Source organism: Panthera tigris, chromosome C1 (genome assembly GCF_018350195.1).
Source record: "Panthera tigris isolate Pti1 chromosome C1, P.tigris_Pti1_mat1.1, whole genome shotgun sequence".
Classification (NCBI taxonomy): Eukaryota; Metazoa; Chordata; class Mammalia; order Carnivora; family Felidae; genus Panthera; species Panthera tigris.
Genome location: NC_056667.1, coordinates 210,419,987 through 210,435,293, shown reverse-complemented (window position 1 = coordinate 210,435,293; position 15,307 = coordinate 210,419,987). Strand labels below are relative to the sequence as shown.

The following is a 15,307-nucleotide window of genomic DNA, read 5'->3' as shown; positions in this document are numbered from 1 at the left end:
GGGACACTGGGGCAAGGCCTTGCATGCTGGGATAAGAAATTGGGATCGAGTTTTGATTCCAAGGTGATTGGGCCACTTGCTCAGAGGATACAGGATTTAGATGTTTACGTGCCCACGTTTCTTCTTCATAAAACTGCAAGACCTCTGCTCCAGCTCTGACCTCTTTTACCGAATTTATTTTCACATGCTTTCTAGTTTTTTACTCCACCATACTGTTTTCTTGCCAGGAATGTCTTTCCTCTCCTCTCTCATCCTTTGTGCCTCTCTTCAGATTGCATCTTACATGGAACCTAAACAAGTTCAGAGTAGCATCACATTGATCTGAGGATCATCAAGAATGAATTACTGATGCAGAAATCATGAGCTTATAATCTTCATGGATGGTCCTACCTACTGACGCTGGAAAAGATTCCAGGAGCTGACTTCAGTGGGGAACAGGGGTTGGGAGGAGTACTGTCTTTTTAGATACAAAGGGTGTCAGGTCATAAATCCTGTTCAGCTATACAAGTCTGCAGGTGACCTTTCGGAAGACTTCAGAGTAGCTCCAGAAGAATCCTAATTCACAGTGTCAAATCAAAATGGGCCCTAGCTTGAACAAGGATGCTTGGTGAGCCAGGGAAGAACCAAACCCGTCTCTGGGCTCAGAGAGTCTTCAAGCCTCAGGATTCGCTGGGGCTACAAATGACCAGCCTCTGGGGCGGTGAAGCGTTAGGAACATGGACTGTGGAGCCTGGTGCCAGCACTGACTGACCGTGACGTTGGGCACGTTACGTAAACTCCGTGGTGATGCCTCAACAAGTGTGTAAGAAATGGACCTTTTTCATCATGTTAGAACGACTAAATGAGCTAAGGTGTGAAAAACACTCAGAACAGAACAGTGGCACATGGTAATTGCTGGTACATAAGGGTTAGCTTTTGAAAGAAAAAGACTCGCAGCGCTTCGAGTAAGACAAGTTGTCAGAACTTGGTCTTCTCTGTTTTTATTTCTAAAGCTTTATGCTCTTCTTTCCTTTAAAGACAAATGAAGCAAAAGCAAACTCCCTACCTTTTTACTGGAGTGGCTGAGTAGAACAAAGACGCCTGGAAAGATCAGGTTGCGAACAGCAGCCCTGTTGGCCAGCGCAGGGCTTGGGAAGAATTGCCAGAGCGTCTTTTTCTTTCTTTCTTTTTTAATGTTTTTATTTATTTTTGAGAGAGAGAGAGCACGAGTGGGGTAGGAGCAGAAAGAGATGGAGACACAGAATCCGAAGCAGGCTCCAGGCTCTGGGCTGTCAGCACAGAGCCGGATGTGGGGCTCGAACTCACAAAGAGCGAGATCATGACCTGAGCCAAAGTCCAAGGCCCAACCAACTGAGCCACCCGGGCGCCCCATGCCAGAGCAGCTTCGACCTGTTCCTTCCACCCTCACAGAGATTTGCTGTGGTGACGGGTTTATAGTGATACCCAGGGCATTTAATATTTTAAGTCTGTTTTGCCTTTAGAAAGAACAGTATTATTTGGATGAAGGAATTTGATCTGATTTGTGATTTCTCTTTCGCCTAGGATAATTAAGCTAAAGGGAGAAAAAGTTAAGCAGCTCTAAACTGCCCTCTGGTGGATATCAGATGTTACTGCAGTTTTTTCTTTTCTCTGCTTCTCTTTTTTCCCCTTCTTCCTCTCCTCCACTACCCAGTATTCAGTGAAGAACAAAACATACAAAATTCCTACCATCTCAGAACTTTGTTCAGTTTGGGAAGGCCAGTACGCACTTCCTTACTACATATTATTATGTAATAATTATTATTATGTTAATAATAATATTATTAACATATGTATATGTTAGGCCGCGTGATGAAGAAAAATCTAAATGAGATGGATCACGATGGGGAAGGGAGAGGGTGGCCCAAGAGGACCTTTGAGCACAGGTGAGCCATTACCATTTAGGGAAGGGTGTGTCTAGCAAAAGAACTGAGAAGCAACAGCCCTGACACGGAGACCTGGCCTGTCGCAGAATGACTGGCTGGAGGTCGGAGTCCAGCTGTAGGAGGGGTCACGGAGGACCTGCGTGGAAGAACTCGAGCTTTTGCTTTTGCGAGAGACGGAGGCCTCTGTCAGCGCTGTGAGCCTAGAACAGGAGACGCCAAGCTGGCCGGTGCAGAGACCCTGGAGGAGGGCTGGCAGTAGCCCAGATGAGGGGCGATGGCGGTGACCGGTTTAGAATATATTGTGAGGGTGGGGCTTACAGTGTTCAACGATGGGTTGGAATGTGGCGAGTGAAGAAGAGAAGAGCCAAGGTTTTTTGGAGTCTGGGGTGAACGCAGATGCCATTTACTGCCGTAGAGGAAAACTAACGAAGGGATGGAAGTGGATCGCCAAGGTGCCACCGCATCCAGCCTGGTAGATCACTGTTGGCAAAGTTAGAGTCAAACATTTGGTGGATTGCATCTTATCGCTTGAACTAGTATAGGCACTTTTTAAAAGTAACTTTGGTAATAAAATGAGGCCAATTATTTACAATGATCTATGAGGGAACTCTCGTTTTTTTCACCAGGACTGTGGATGCAGCATATAAACTATGATACTAACTTGTCATTAGCCGAATATCTGATTTATGGTCTGAGCTGGCAGGACCTTGAAACGTGAAGGAATAACGAGACTGTGAACATGGACACAGGATATGTCTCACAGAGGAGGGGTTTCCATTCGAGGCTGTGCAGTCACCTTGGAGCTGGGCCAGGCTCTAAATCAGACCTGTCAGTTGAGAGTCTTCAGGACATGCTCCCCATCCCGTGCACATACTGATAAAGCTCTCCGGAGTTGCTAGTGCACCGTGAGGCTCCGAAGCTGAGTTAGCCGTGTGGGTGCTGGCGTGGGTTCTGGCCTTCCCTTATTCTTGTTTTATTCAACGAACCTCTGTTAAATGACTGGTGTGTGCCCAGGCACCACTGAAGGTACAAAGGTGAATTAGAGTTGTCCTCGAGTGAGAAATGTGAGCCCGTAACAAAATTGCGGTGCTATGATGTGATAAGCACTTAAGTAGCTGAACTAGAAGTCCTAAAAAAAGGGGTGGGGGGGGGTAGAGTAACTGGGCAGAAAAGGAGGCTTCTCCTGAGGAGATGACATTTGAACTGGTTTCAGGCTAACAGCTCACCCACGAGAGCTCCGGAAAGAGATTCGTACTCAGACAAAGCCATCTTATTCCCCGGGGACAGGACAGCTGCAGTGGCGCTGTTACCGGTGTAGGAGCCGGACCCTTGCAGTGACAGCGTTAGGTCCTGGGGAGAAAGAGGAAATACAGGGCTGCTGGTTCTTGTTCTGGCCGACCAAGACGGAAGGAAGACAGGATGGTCTGGGCAATAACATGACCAAAAAATGGTTGCTGTTAGCATCTGCGTTGCAGAAAGGTTGGCTGGTCTAAAAGGCAGCGTCAGATCTGAAGTTTGAAATCGTTCTATTTTTGTTCTCCTGTAGGTTGGTACCGGTCTTGGGCCTACACTGGAGTTTTATGCACTTGTATCTCAGGAACTACAGAGAGCCGACTTGGGTCTCTGGAGAGGTGAAGAAGTGACTCTCAGCAATCCAAAAGGTACCATCAATTTGTGATTCTCTGTGGGTTTTCCACATCAGGTAAAAGGGCCATTACAGTTCATTAAATATATTTAGCTTCTAGTAAACTCAACATGCTCTCCGACCTCAATCCCTTTTACCTTTTAGCCTTTGTTTTCTCTGTTATCAAATAAGAGAGCCTTCCGGCTCTAGAGGTCTTCATTCTGTGATCTGCCTTCTGATTTTGAGAATACTGAATTTCTTAAGTGTTAGTAGTTAACCAGGTTTTGTCTTATTTTGTTTTGTTCTGGGAAATCGCATCTAAAGTTTTCGTGACTTGCTCATTTTATAGGAAGCCAAGAAGGGACCAAGTACATTCAAAACCTCCAGGGCCTGTTTGCGCTTCCCTTTGGTAGGACGGCTAAGCCCGCTCATATCGCAAAGGTTAAGATGAAGTTTCGCTTCTTAGGCAAATTAATGGCCAAGGCGATCATGGATTTCAGATTGGTAAGTTTAGGATTATTTGCTTGTTGACGGTTTTGTTTTGTACCTGTACTATGAAAGTATCTTAATCCCCTGCACTTAATGCTGTATTTTATTTTTTATTTTTATTTTTGAATTTTTTTAAATGTTTTTATTTATTTGGAGTGAGAGAAAGAGTGTATGCATGCATGCGAGCAGGGGCGGGGGCAGAGAGAGGAGAGAGAAGAGCCCATTGCAGGACTCGAACTCAACAACCATGAGATCATGACCTGAGCTGAAATCAAGAGTCAGATGCTTTAGCCAACTGAGCCGCCCAGGTGCCCTGAGTTATTTTAGAAGTTACATTTTTTCACTTTTAATTAGTTGGTCCGTTTAACTTCTTTTTCTTCCAAATGTGCAGTAATACAGACTTCAGTGGAATTTAGTTTACACCACCCCAAATAGAGTAAGATTCCTATAAACATCTCTTAGTTTGAGGCTCTTATGGAGAATATATATGTCCATCACCTTTTTAGCGTCAGTTTTTTTAAATAGGATTCTTCAGTGTACTAAGTTTTTCACAATATCAGGGCCCCAAATTGGGTTTAAATGGGAACAGTTGTGTGTAATGAGAGAAACCATTCCAAAATGTGGGGGTTTTGGGGGAGTACTACTCAACCTTTATAAATGATCTCTTAAAGTGTCAGTTATAAAATTGAGGCAATTCTAGAAGCTTAGCATGACTGTTTTATTTTGTGTATATTCCCTTTCAGGTGGACCTTCCCCTTGGCTTACCCTTTTATAAGTGGATGCTACGGCAAGAAACTTCACTGACATCGCATGATTTGTTTGACATTGACCCGGTTGTAGCCAGATCCGTGTATCACCTAGAAGACATTGTCAGACAGAAGAAAAGACTTGAACAAGATAAATCCCAGGTGAGCCTAGAAGATAAGAAGGCGGTCAAGTGGATCACTTTCTTACCGTTGCGAGATGAGGTCTTTGTTACGTGCTTTATATTTGATCCAGTTATTATTTTATATTAATGTCGTATTTTAGAAGAGTTCTAATTTTTTTATTAGAATAACTGAAAAGACTTCACAGTGGGTAAGATGACCTATAATAACAGCAGGTGATAAATAAACAGCTTGATTAACAAATAGGATACAGTCCTGACTTGAAGCCATAGGGCTCTTGTTTGTTAAATTTAGATGGGCATTACAATGTACCTGGACAGGTAGTGTTATCATACTGAATTATCTTTTTTTCTTTTTTTCTTTTAGTTTTTATTTATTTGTTTTGAGAGCGAGCGAATGCAAGTGGGGTGGGGGAGCATAGAGTGAGGGGGAGAGAGAGAATCCCAAGCAGGCTCTGTACGCTCAGCGCACAGAGCTTGATATGTGGTCCTAGATCTCACAAAACCGTGATAACGTGATCTGAGCTGAAATCGAGAGTCAACTGACTAAGCCACCCAGGCCCCCCTGAATTCTTTTAGTAAGCATTTGAATCAATAAAAACTATGCTTAGGATAGATTGTTTTTCTGGAAAGAAGAACAGTCCACCTGTTTTTAGAAAGATCTCAGGAAAATAGTCTTAAAGGTCATGGTAGGTGTTCTCTATTTCTCAGGAACACCTGTTGAGGTTTCGCTATTAGAAGGTGTAATTTTTCATTTTATATCATGAATGTGTATTCTTTATATATTGATAACAGATTAAAGATTATTTACCCAGTCTGAGATTACTAGCAGTTCTGCGTCAGACATTAGAAGAAGACAAAAAAGTGGCACGGACTCAAATAGCTATGTCTGGGCATGTAACATGGCCCGATTTTAAAGCAGCTCCCATTTTATAAATTATGTAAAGTAAGAATAGGGGAGATTCTGTAGGGAAGTGTCACATCTCCTGATAAGCTGGAGAAGGGCTTACTGTGGACAGATGGGTTTTAGAATGCCTTGTTATCAGAGAAGAAAATGATTTGTAAGGGAAATAATTTGATCTCCCTTATTAATTGGTGACTTGAGGAAAAAATGTTTTATGAAGAGAAATTGGCATTTAAAAGAGGCCATGTAAGATTTGTTGTCTTAAGATTTTCTAGAATCCGTTAGATTTACGCTTACCAACTTGATAAATTTTAATAACTAATACGGTCATCTTTAGGATTATCTCTTAGGTAAATAATGAGGGGAAAATGAAGGAAGGAAAGAAAGTAAAACTCATGGCACTGTTCCAAGTGCCTTATGTCTATTAATTCATTTCATCCACAACACCCCTGGGAGATTTAGGTCTTTCTGATATTCCTGCCTTACACACAGGAAACCCAGGGCAGACCAGCTGAGTAACCTGCCAAGGTCACATACCTAGAAGTGGGGGCAGGGCTGAGAGTTCACACCCAGGCTGTTTGCTCTGGAACCTTCACTGTTACACATTTTGCAATATGCCACCCAGTTTTCTTCCTCATATCTTTTGAGATTTGTTCTTCTGATCTTTGTTTTTGATGTTGCCACTTTAAAAGTATAAAATGCACAGCACAGAAACCAGATTCCAGAAACCGATGTACCATGTTAACTGACTTTCACCCAGCACGTGAGGAATGGCGAGGGTTCCAAACCCTCCCCTCATCGTTTATAAAGTACACGGATGGAGCAGACTCGGTAGTTTAAATTCTCAAAAGATACATGGGAAATGGGCTAAAGCTTATTAGCCTTCGATTTAATGTAAGATCTGATAAAACGAATAGTGAATTTCTTTTAAGCATCTCGCGGACACTGTATATTCTAGATTCCTCTCAATGATAGCGATTTTTTTTTTATTTTGAGAGAGAGTGAGAGTGAACAGGGAAGAGGCAGAGAGGGAGAGAGAGAGTCCCGAGCAGGCTCCGCGCTGTCCAAGCAGAGCCCAACGTGGGGCACGAACTGTGAGATCATGACCTGAGCTGAGGTGAAGAGTCGGCTGCTTCACCGACTGAGTCACCCAGGTGTCTCAATGATGGCAGTGAAAGGTCTTCATTCAGGTGCCCTCAAATGTGCACCTGAGGCCGAGGAAAGACGTAAACACAGGCTTTTACAGGCGAGGACAGACGGCCATAGTCCCCAGGCACATTATACCTCAGTCTTCGTGCTGTTACCCCTCCTGCGTTCTGAATCATGTGGAATCCTAGGCAGCTTTTATTTCCCTTTTTAAAAATGACTAATTTTAAAAATGCCTGGGTGGCTTCATCAGTGTGCACACACACTCTCTCTCAAAATAAATAAACAAATATATATATTTTTTAATTAAAGAATGATTAAGTTTAAATGAGAACTTCTAAAAATGACGGTAAACCAGAACTTCCTAGCTTTTTTTAGTTTAAATGACTAATTTCTTGTACCTAGACTCTTTGGCTGCTAGGAATTTCATACGTATGGGTATCCCCAGTTTGGGAAGTCACTTGGCCCCTTCCTCCTATACTGAACACCTTTATTTTCAGATAGTATTTGCAGTTCTGCATGTTGGTCTTTGATTTCTAATCTAAAGAAATTTTACGTAAGCCTTTCGTATTCTTAAGCATTTAAGAAGGTGAATAATACAAATTGCTTTTTAATATTTGTCTTTAGAGTAGGACTTGAGGGCTTTGTTGGAACTTTTCTTCATTGTGGATACAGATCTGTTCCTCTAGTCCTGAAGTGATTGAATGAGGAATCCCCAGGGTATTCCTTAGACTTGAGCTTTGCAGCAGGAAGAATGTTAATTATAACCATTAGTAGATAGTACATTATTTGTATTTACAGTTTCCTAACTATTGCTTGGTATTTGGGGTGTGTGTGTGTAGGATTAAGATAGAATTTAGAAGAAGTTTGGCCCTATTAGCTACTCTTAAATTAACCATCATGTAAACTATTAGGACTTTCTGTGAAAGGTGATTTGAAATTTAGTCAGATTGAGTAGCAGACCTCTCATCTTGAAGGAACACTTAAGTGATCTTGTTTTTCCCCCATATAAAAATAGTTGGATTCTAAAGTGCTTATTTCCTTCGTGATCTGTGTCATGTGTAAATTATGACAATAAAAGAAGTATTCTAAGAGCTGAAGGAACCCATAAAATTTATTAGCATATCTTTTGTTTTATAAACACAGACATACAAGCAACTGAATTACTGTGCTTGATCTCCCATCCCCCTTGTTTAGACCAAAGAGAGTCTACAATATGCATTAGAAACCCTGACTATGAACGGCTGCTCAGTTGAAGATCTAGGATTGGATTTCACTCTGCCAGGATTTCCCAACATCGAACTGAAGAAAGGAGGAAAGGATATACCAGTCACTATCCACAATTTAGAAGAATATTTAAGAGTACGTAATCGTGGCACCCTTTGGGGAAAAGGCCAGCGTGGTGGGCGACACAGGACTTCTGTGGACACTGTTCTGGGGGAAGGGGGAAGCACCTGTCCCGGGAGCCTGCCTCCCCTGCCTGAGACCCTCGACACCCAAGATCACTGCACAATATCCGCTTTTTCAGGCCCTCATTTCTGTCTGCACTTGACAAAATGTGTCAGATATTTCATGAAGCCTTATATATGACCTTGAATTTTCTGTCTTGAAGTTTGAACACTACTAAACTCTCATTGTCTTCGTTTAAAACAAATCAGTGAAAAGGAGCCATCACTTGTGTTCTCATTAAACTGCATTCTGTCAAGGCAAAACTAGACATTATTCTTCACACACACACAAACACATTTTTATGGGTGTAATGAGGACTTTCAGATAATCTATAGCCCTTGACTATATTTGTTAAATTAAGGGAAAACAATTTTGTATTAAAAAGAAATTGTATTTTAAGTTCCATGCTATGTAGGTCTTTACTACTGCTTTTTGAAAAGTTTCTTTTGGTTTATTTCTGACCCTGAGTGGAAAGAGCATTGGGTTCAAGATAGAAAATCACCTATACCCAGACTTGGGTTTTCTGCCACCCTACAGTGGGATTTTATTTAAAAAAAAAAAAAAAAAAAAAAAAAAAAAATTATATTTATTTATTTTTGATAGAGAGCACGAGCGGGGGAGGGGCAGAGAGAGAGGGAGACACAGAATCCAAAGCAGGCTCCAGGCTCTGAGCTGTCAGCACAGAGCCCGACGTGGGGCTCGAACTCCCAAACCGCGAGATCATGACCTGAGCTGAAGTCGGACCCTTAACCAACTGAGCCACCCAGGTGCCCATACAGTGGGATTTTAGATAGAACCTCTGAAAAATGGCTCTGGTTTCTTCGTCTGTTAGAGAAAGAGTAGATAGCCAAGGTCTTCAGATATCTTTTGGCATACCCAACTGTTCTGTGACTGTTAAACACATTCTTTAATATTCACGGGACTATCTGATCAAACTTACCTGCTGCTTTTCCTAACTCTGAGAAAGCTAACCTTTCAGCTTACTTGTAAATGATGAGTTAATGTCCAGATTAAAGTTCTCTGAAAAGAATTTGTGATGATGCTTGTATTTTTCTGTCAGCAAAATGCTGTTGTTTTTATTTTTATCTGAGTATGTCCTGTATTTCTTGAACCCAGTGGGTTAGCTGGAGTCATTGATGACTAGATATCATTGAACCAGTAACAGATGCTTTCTGTTCCTTTTCAATTTCACGTGACTGCATTTCCAGAGTTTGCCTTTTTCTAAGTGAAGGTCCACTTCAGAAGCATTGGTTCTAAGAACTTAATCAGGATTTGGATAGAAAAATTTCACATTAAAAATTCAGAACACTTAACAGTTGGTTATTATGCATCTTGACACATTATCTTTAATTCTTAATAACATTTTATCCTCTTGAGAAACTTTCATCTGCTTCTCATCTAGTAAGGTACCGTTCTGTGCCATCAGGGTTTTATGTAAATGAATTTTTAAAACACACTAAACATAAATGCTCATCGTAATTGTTTTTACATTTTCTTGCTGGCCAGGCCCCGAGTTAGAAGTTGACCTCAGAGATCTTTTATGTGGTTTTCTGAGAGATGTTTTAGAGACTTAATTTGTGTGGGGTTTTTTGTTGTTGTTGCTATTGTTTTTAAAGTGATCAGGATGGATGTTTCACTGTACTTTGACATGTATTGGGTAGGAAAGAGATATGAAATCTTGTCACGGTTTTTAAAAGACCTTTCTTTTTACAGCTGGTTATATTCTGGGCACTCAATGAAGGCGTTTCTAGGCAATTCGATTCCTTCAGAGATGGATTTGAATCTGTCTTCCCACTCAGTCATCTCCAGTACTTCTACCCGGAAGAAGTGAGTAGCTTGTGTCTGAAGAAATTGCCCATTGTTCACTGTGTACCTGTAGCAATCGTAGCACGCTGTCTCTGTGCCATCTAGCCGAAGAGGATTGCAAACGAGAAAACTGGGGGGCGAGGTGGGTTTGTGAGCCGAGGGGTGGATGTTTGGTAGAGGTAGAAGATCATTTCTGAGCAAAGAAGAGTATCAAATACTAAGTGTGATATGATGTAATATAAATATAACATTTATATTTATATATATATGTTATATATATATATGTATGTTATATATATGCTATATATATAACATAAACATAACATTTTATATTGTATAAATATTAAATATAGTTGAAGTATTGGAGTGGGGTCTGTGTGTGAGATTGGGTAAGCCCCGCCTCATCGTCAGTCACCTGACCCTGGATGCCGGCCAGTGGAGAATGGGATGCGTGTCTTTGCGGTCGCTGAGGAGAGTGCACTTTTTTTTTTTTTTTTTAACCTAAACTTCCTGGATTAGGTGAGACAGTTTTATGATTGGAGTCCGTTCTTGGAGTTTTAAGGAAGCGTTGCAAGTACGTTAAGAGTGGGGGAAAATGAGTGTGCAGTTTTCCAGCCATCTTAAGTGCAACAAGAATCTGGAACGCTGCTCTCGAGTGGTGAGATGGCACAGAAAGGGTCTGCGAGGTGTGGGGTTTCTCCAGTGTGGGATCCTTTTTGTTTAGTATTTGAATGATAACTTTACACATCTATTACTGGCTGAACCTGGATACCTTTGAATGACTTCGACGTAGCGTTTTAATCTGTTACGATTTTTACGTCCGCTCTGATTCGCTGCTCGCGGGAGCATGTGGTGTAGCGGACACTTTGAGGCACTGGGTGTCACGTGGAATTGAAAGCAGCAAGTGTTGCTCCTGGAATTGAATTCTGGTCCTTCCTGCTCCACCGTATGACCTTGTCTAGGCTGTTGTGTCTGATCTGACTGCCTCGTCCATAAAATTGGGATAACCTCTGTCTTACTGAACGGGACACCTAGAGTACCTGCCAGTGAGTGACGCGTAGTAGGTATTAAATTTTCTCAAAGCCCGTAGTCCTTCTGCAGGTGGGCAGGTCACCAGAGGAAAGATGGCTTAATGTGAAACTGGTGTTAGATTTTCCAAGGAGATGCAAGCACTCTTGCTTTCTCCTGTTCCCCCTGGAACGGCTTGCCTGGTCCCTGTGCAGCCCCAGCCGACCATCTGGCAGCCATCTGCCTCTGTACAAAGTGAGGAAGCTGCCCGTTGGCTGGGCCTCAGTTCAGCTTTCTCCCACTTCTCTCTCCAGCTCACTAGTCTGTGTCTTGGCTTCTGGCATTTCTAGAAAACAGGATTTATGAAATCTCCCTGGCGAGATGTAGGTTATGGAGTTAAAGCCCGTAAAGACACGAGAGGCGTTAGGAAAGCTTAAACAAAGGTTTGTCTCAGGTATGTTTTGTTTGCGATTAAAGTCTTCTCTAGAAGCCAGTCCCTGCAGATGGGCAGGGTGCCTTTAAAGGCACCAGAAGAGGAGGCTGGGTCTGTATCTGTAGTAGAAGAGCACGTTGTCGAAAAAAGAGGTCCCTGTGCAGAACTTTCGGTATTGAAAATGATACTTTGGTACACGGTAGTCCTGTGCTATATTGGCATCTGCAAAACAGCATGTCCTGTGAGTTTTCACTGAGTTATGCAGCCGTGTCCTTAGTAATTTGTTTCTGTTGGGTGACCACGCAGCTGGACCAGCTCCTGTGCGGCAGTAAAGCGGACACTTGGGATGCAAAGACACTGATGGAGTGCTGCAGGCCGGACCACGGTTACACTCACGACAGGTGAGTACCCGGATCTGCTGGGCTTTCGTTTGAGGGTCAAGAATTTGGTGGTGTGTGCGTGCATGCGTGTGTATACGTACGTTATGAACAACAGGGGGGTGCCATTTTTAAATTTGTCTGCCTATTTTAAAGGAGGCTTTCTGATATTTTGGCCTCATTTCTATCAAGACCTTAGGACTCAAAGATTTCTTTTTCGGGTATTTCTGTGTAAGTGAACAGGGAGGAGGAAAGAGAGGAGGATACAGGTCAAACCCGTTACCCGTTTTTGTTTGCGGTAAAATGGAAATATCCGTACACTCCTGACAAGTCTTGTTTGTTACAACGGTAATCGTTCCATTTGAATTCCAGCTGTGACAACAGAAAACTACGTAGGTTTCCGAATGCGTCCTAATGCGAATTCATAGGTAGTCGTATTGAAATTTGGTAGTCTGCAGCTGGCTGTGAGAGTCTGCGGTGCGGTGTGATTGAAAGGTGCACAGTCCCGTGCTGAAATGATTTTGCTGACTTGTTTCTGTTGTAGTCGCGCCGTGAAGTTCCTGTTCGAGATTCTCAGTAGTTTTGATAACGAGCAGCAGAGGTTATTTCTCCAGTTCGTGACCGGTAGCCCGAGACTGCCTGTTGGAGGTGGGTGTGCCCTAGGCGCCTGGCCGCCGCAGTTCTGTGGTGGTGGGGTGGGGCGGGGCGGGGCGGGGGGAGGGAGAGGGAGAGAAGGACAGAGACTTTGGTACCACCAGCAGGATATTCTGCATTTGACCCAACAGTGCCTTTTCGTTACTCTAGTATCCTAACGTGTCTTGAGTTTTTCCATTGGCTTTGCGATATGTGAGAGCTCTCGGCCGGCAGGGAGATTCATAGGGATCATCTTAAACACACTGAAGTAGGATTATTAACGAACACGTAAGGCTACTTTTCTAGGTGAAATTCAGATCCTCCAGCCAGCTGTACCTTACAGACTCTTGGATGAGAAAGCATTGTAAAGTCTACTTTTCTAGGAGTGAGTCAGTCCCAATAGGAGTCAAATTGGTACTCAGTTTTAAAAGCCAAAAAGCAGAAGGAGCTGTTGGCCTCCATATTCTACAGTGGTTTTTTCCAGTAAATAAAGCAGATGTTGGGGTCCGTACACTAAACGTACATCACGTGTGTAGATGTAATTGCCCAGCAAGAAGGACCGCCTTGCGTGTGTGGTAACACCGTACAGCCAAGCAGCGTGACGTTTCCTGATGGTAGCAGCACAGAAAGGCTACGTTTGTGATTCCAGACGGATTCTTCTTGTGGCTAAAAAACATCTGGCTCGGAGTTAGCTGTGTGCGGCCTGTTAACTTACTAACTTCCCTTGGTCTTTCTTCCTTCCCCTTCTGCTCAGGCTTCCGGAGTTTGAATCCACCTTTGACAATTGTCCGGAAGACATTCGAATCGACAGAAAACCCGGATGACTTCCTGCCCTCCGTAATGACTTGTGTGAACTATCTTAAGTTGCCGGACTACTCGAGCATTGAGATCATGCGTGAGAAACTGTTGATCGCGGCCAGAGAAGGACAGCAGTCGTTCCATCTTTCCTGATCACAGCGAGAAATGCGGTGTCTGCCTGTTACAGCAAAAGAAAAAAAAAATCATGATTTCTTTTCTAAATGTATCACCTGAGTCAAGGAAACATGTTACGCCTTCTTGTTGTAGGAAAAATGGCTTGCAGATTATACAAGAGACACTTGGTTGATATTCATTAATGGCCCCATGGACTTAAAGTGATCAGGCCCTAAAACGTTGTTGTGATGAGGTTTCTTTAGCAAGTTCTTGTTTAAATTATCATTTATTTGATGAGTGAAGTTTTTAACTTGCTTTGCTGTGTGAAATTTAAAAAAAAAGGGATGTTTTTCAGGCTGAAACAATAAATGTCGCTGTGCAGTTTAATTCTGGGCTGTGTGTGTCCATCTAGCTAAGTCTGCAGTTTTGTTTCCTCCAAAGACCACTCTTGTACATAAGTACAGACACGAAAGCTCACGTGTGTTTGACAAATCCGGTTCGGTAGGTTAGCTCTGTGTGCATCTCCCTCCCCTCTCATTTCCCTCCCCGGTTCATGTGTTGTCCGCGGTCCACACGGTTTTTTTTGTGTGCGACACTCACGGTTGTCACATCTTCATCAGCCATGGGCTCCCGTTGTTCCGTGTTCTCTCTCAAATTAAGATATAATTTTAAAATTCATTGAACTGAAATATATCGTCAGTGTGATTCAGCCTTTGTAGCTCGGTAGACCTTTCTCATAGCTTAGTTTTAATATAGCTGTAGGGTATGGCTGGCCTTTGCCCAGTGACCCGATAGGACTGTTTACACGGTGATTCTGGCAACCACAGCAGCTTCTGGAAGGGAGGCCAGGAAAGCCCGCTCACTCTTGTGTAGCTTGAAAAGTCTACAGCTTGGGCTGGCCGGTATTTTCTTATTCCACGACCAGAGCATTTTGAGTTGATGTAACGTTTTCAACAAAATTAGCAGTTTTCGTTCCCCGTTGGAGTCCAAGAATGCTTTTTCTCCCTTGTCCTTGTTTTCAAGTTTTTGTTCGTGGTCGTCTTTTTTCCTCTCTCCCCTTCCCCTCCTCCCAGGGCTAACTTGGGACAAACAGTTCAGCCTTTGTCTCGGCACCGATACAAGCACCTGTAAGCAAAGCTCTGTCCAGTTGTTTCATGTGCTGATTTCTCAAATCTGCAATAATCCGTCAGGTTAATGTTTTTACCTGAAAATAAATAAAGTTTGCTTCACCTTTTCGGTTATAGTTCTGTGCTGTATGCATAACTCTCCATTGTGTAGCCGTATTTCAGTGCAAGCAAATCGTCCCATCTCCATGATTCACATCATGGCTGATACCACTAGGGAGAGAATTTGTGACTGCAACTTGAAGAACATAAAATCTGGCAGGAAAATAGGAGGAGTTTCCTTCTTTCCTAAGGTTCATAATTAAGCCTGTTGCATAAACTTGAGAGGATTTCCATAATGTATCTTTTTGAAAATGAGAGATGAGCTAATTTTTTTTTTTATTGAACTTTGAGAAATCAATTCTCTTTTGTTCTACAGACTGTTCCAAAGTCTGATTTAATTGGTATAGAAGCCTCTTTGTTTCCCATCCCTCCCTCCACCGAAAAGAAAGTAGCTTGCTTTTCTTTAGATTATTTTGTCATTTTACACTTACATGGCCTTATTGGGAGCACTCCCCCCCCCCCCCTTTCACAGTGAACTTGGGCAGTGACCCCCACTGAGGGTGACGGAGC

General features: G+C 42.8%; 1 protein-coding gene across 20 annotated transcripts in view; it reads left to right on the top strand.

Annotated features, from left to right (window-relative positions):
* The window catches only part of TRIP12 (thyroid hormone receptor interactor 12), a 138,808-nt gene extending 124,850 nt beyond the window's left edge, over nt 1–13,958 (top strand). For all 20 annotated transcript variants that reach the window (XM_042995556.1, XM_042995555.1, XM_042995569.1 and 17 more), the window contains 8 exons: nt 3,451–3,565; nt 3,878–4,032; nt 4,761–4,925; nt 8,151–8,315; nt 10,116–10,229; nt 11,956–12,050; nt 12,571–12,674; nt 13,414–13,958. In XM_042995556.1, the coding sequence (XP_042851490.1) occupies nt 3,451–3,565; nt 3,878–4,032; nt 4,761–4,925; nt 8,151–8,315; nt 10,116–10,229; nt 11,956–12,050; nt 12,571–12,674; nt 13,414–13,610 (1,110 nt within the window). In that variant the 3' untranslated portion in view covers nt 13,611–13,958. The remainder of the gene's footprint in view (nt 1–3,450; nt 3,566–3,877; nt 4,033–4,760; nt 4,926–8,150; nt 8,316–10,115; nt 10,230–11,955; nt 12,051–12,570; nt 12,675–13,413) is intronic.
* The last annotated feature ends 1,349 nt before the right edge of the window (nt 13,959–15,307 follow it).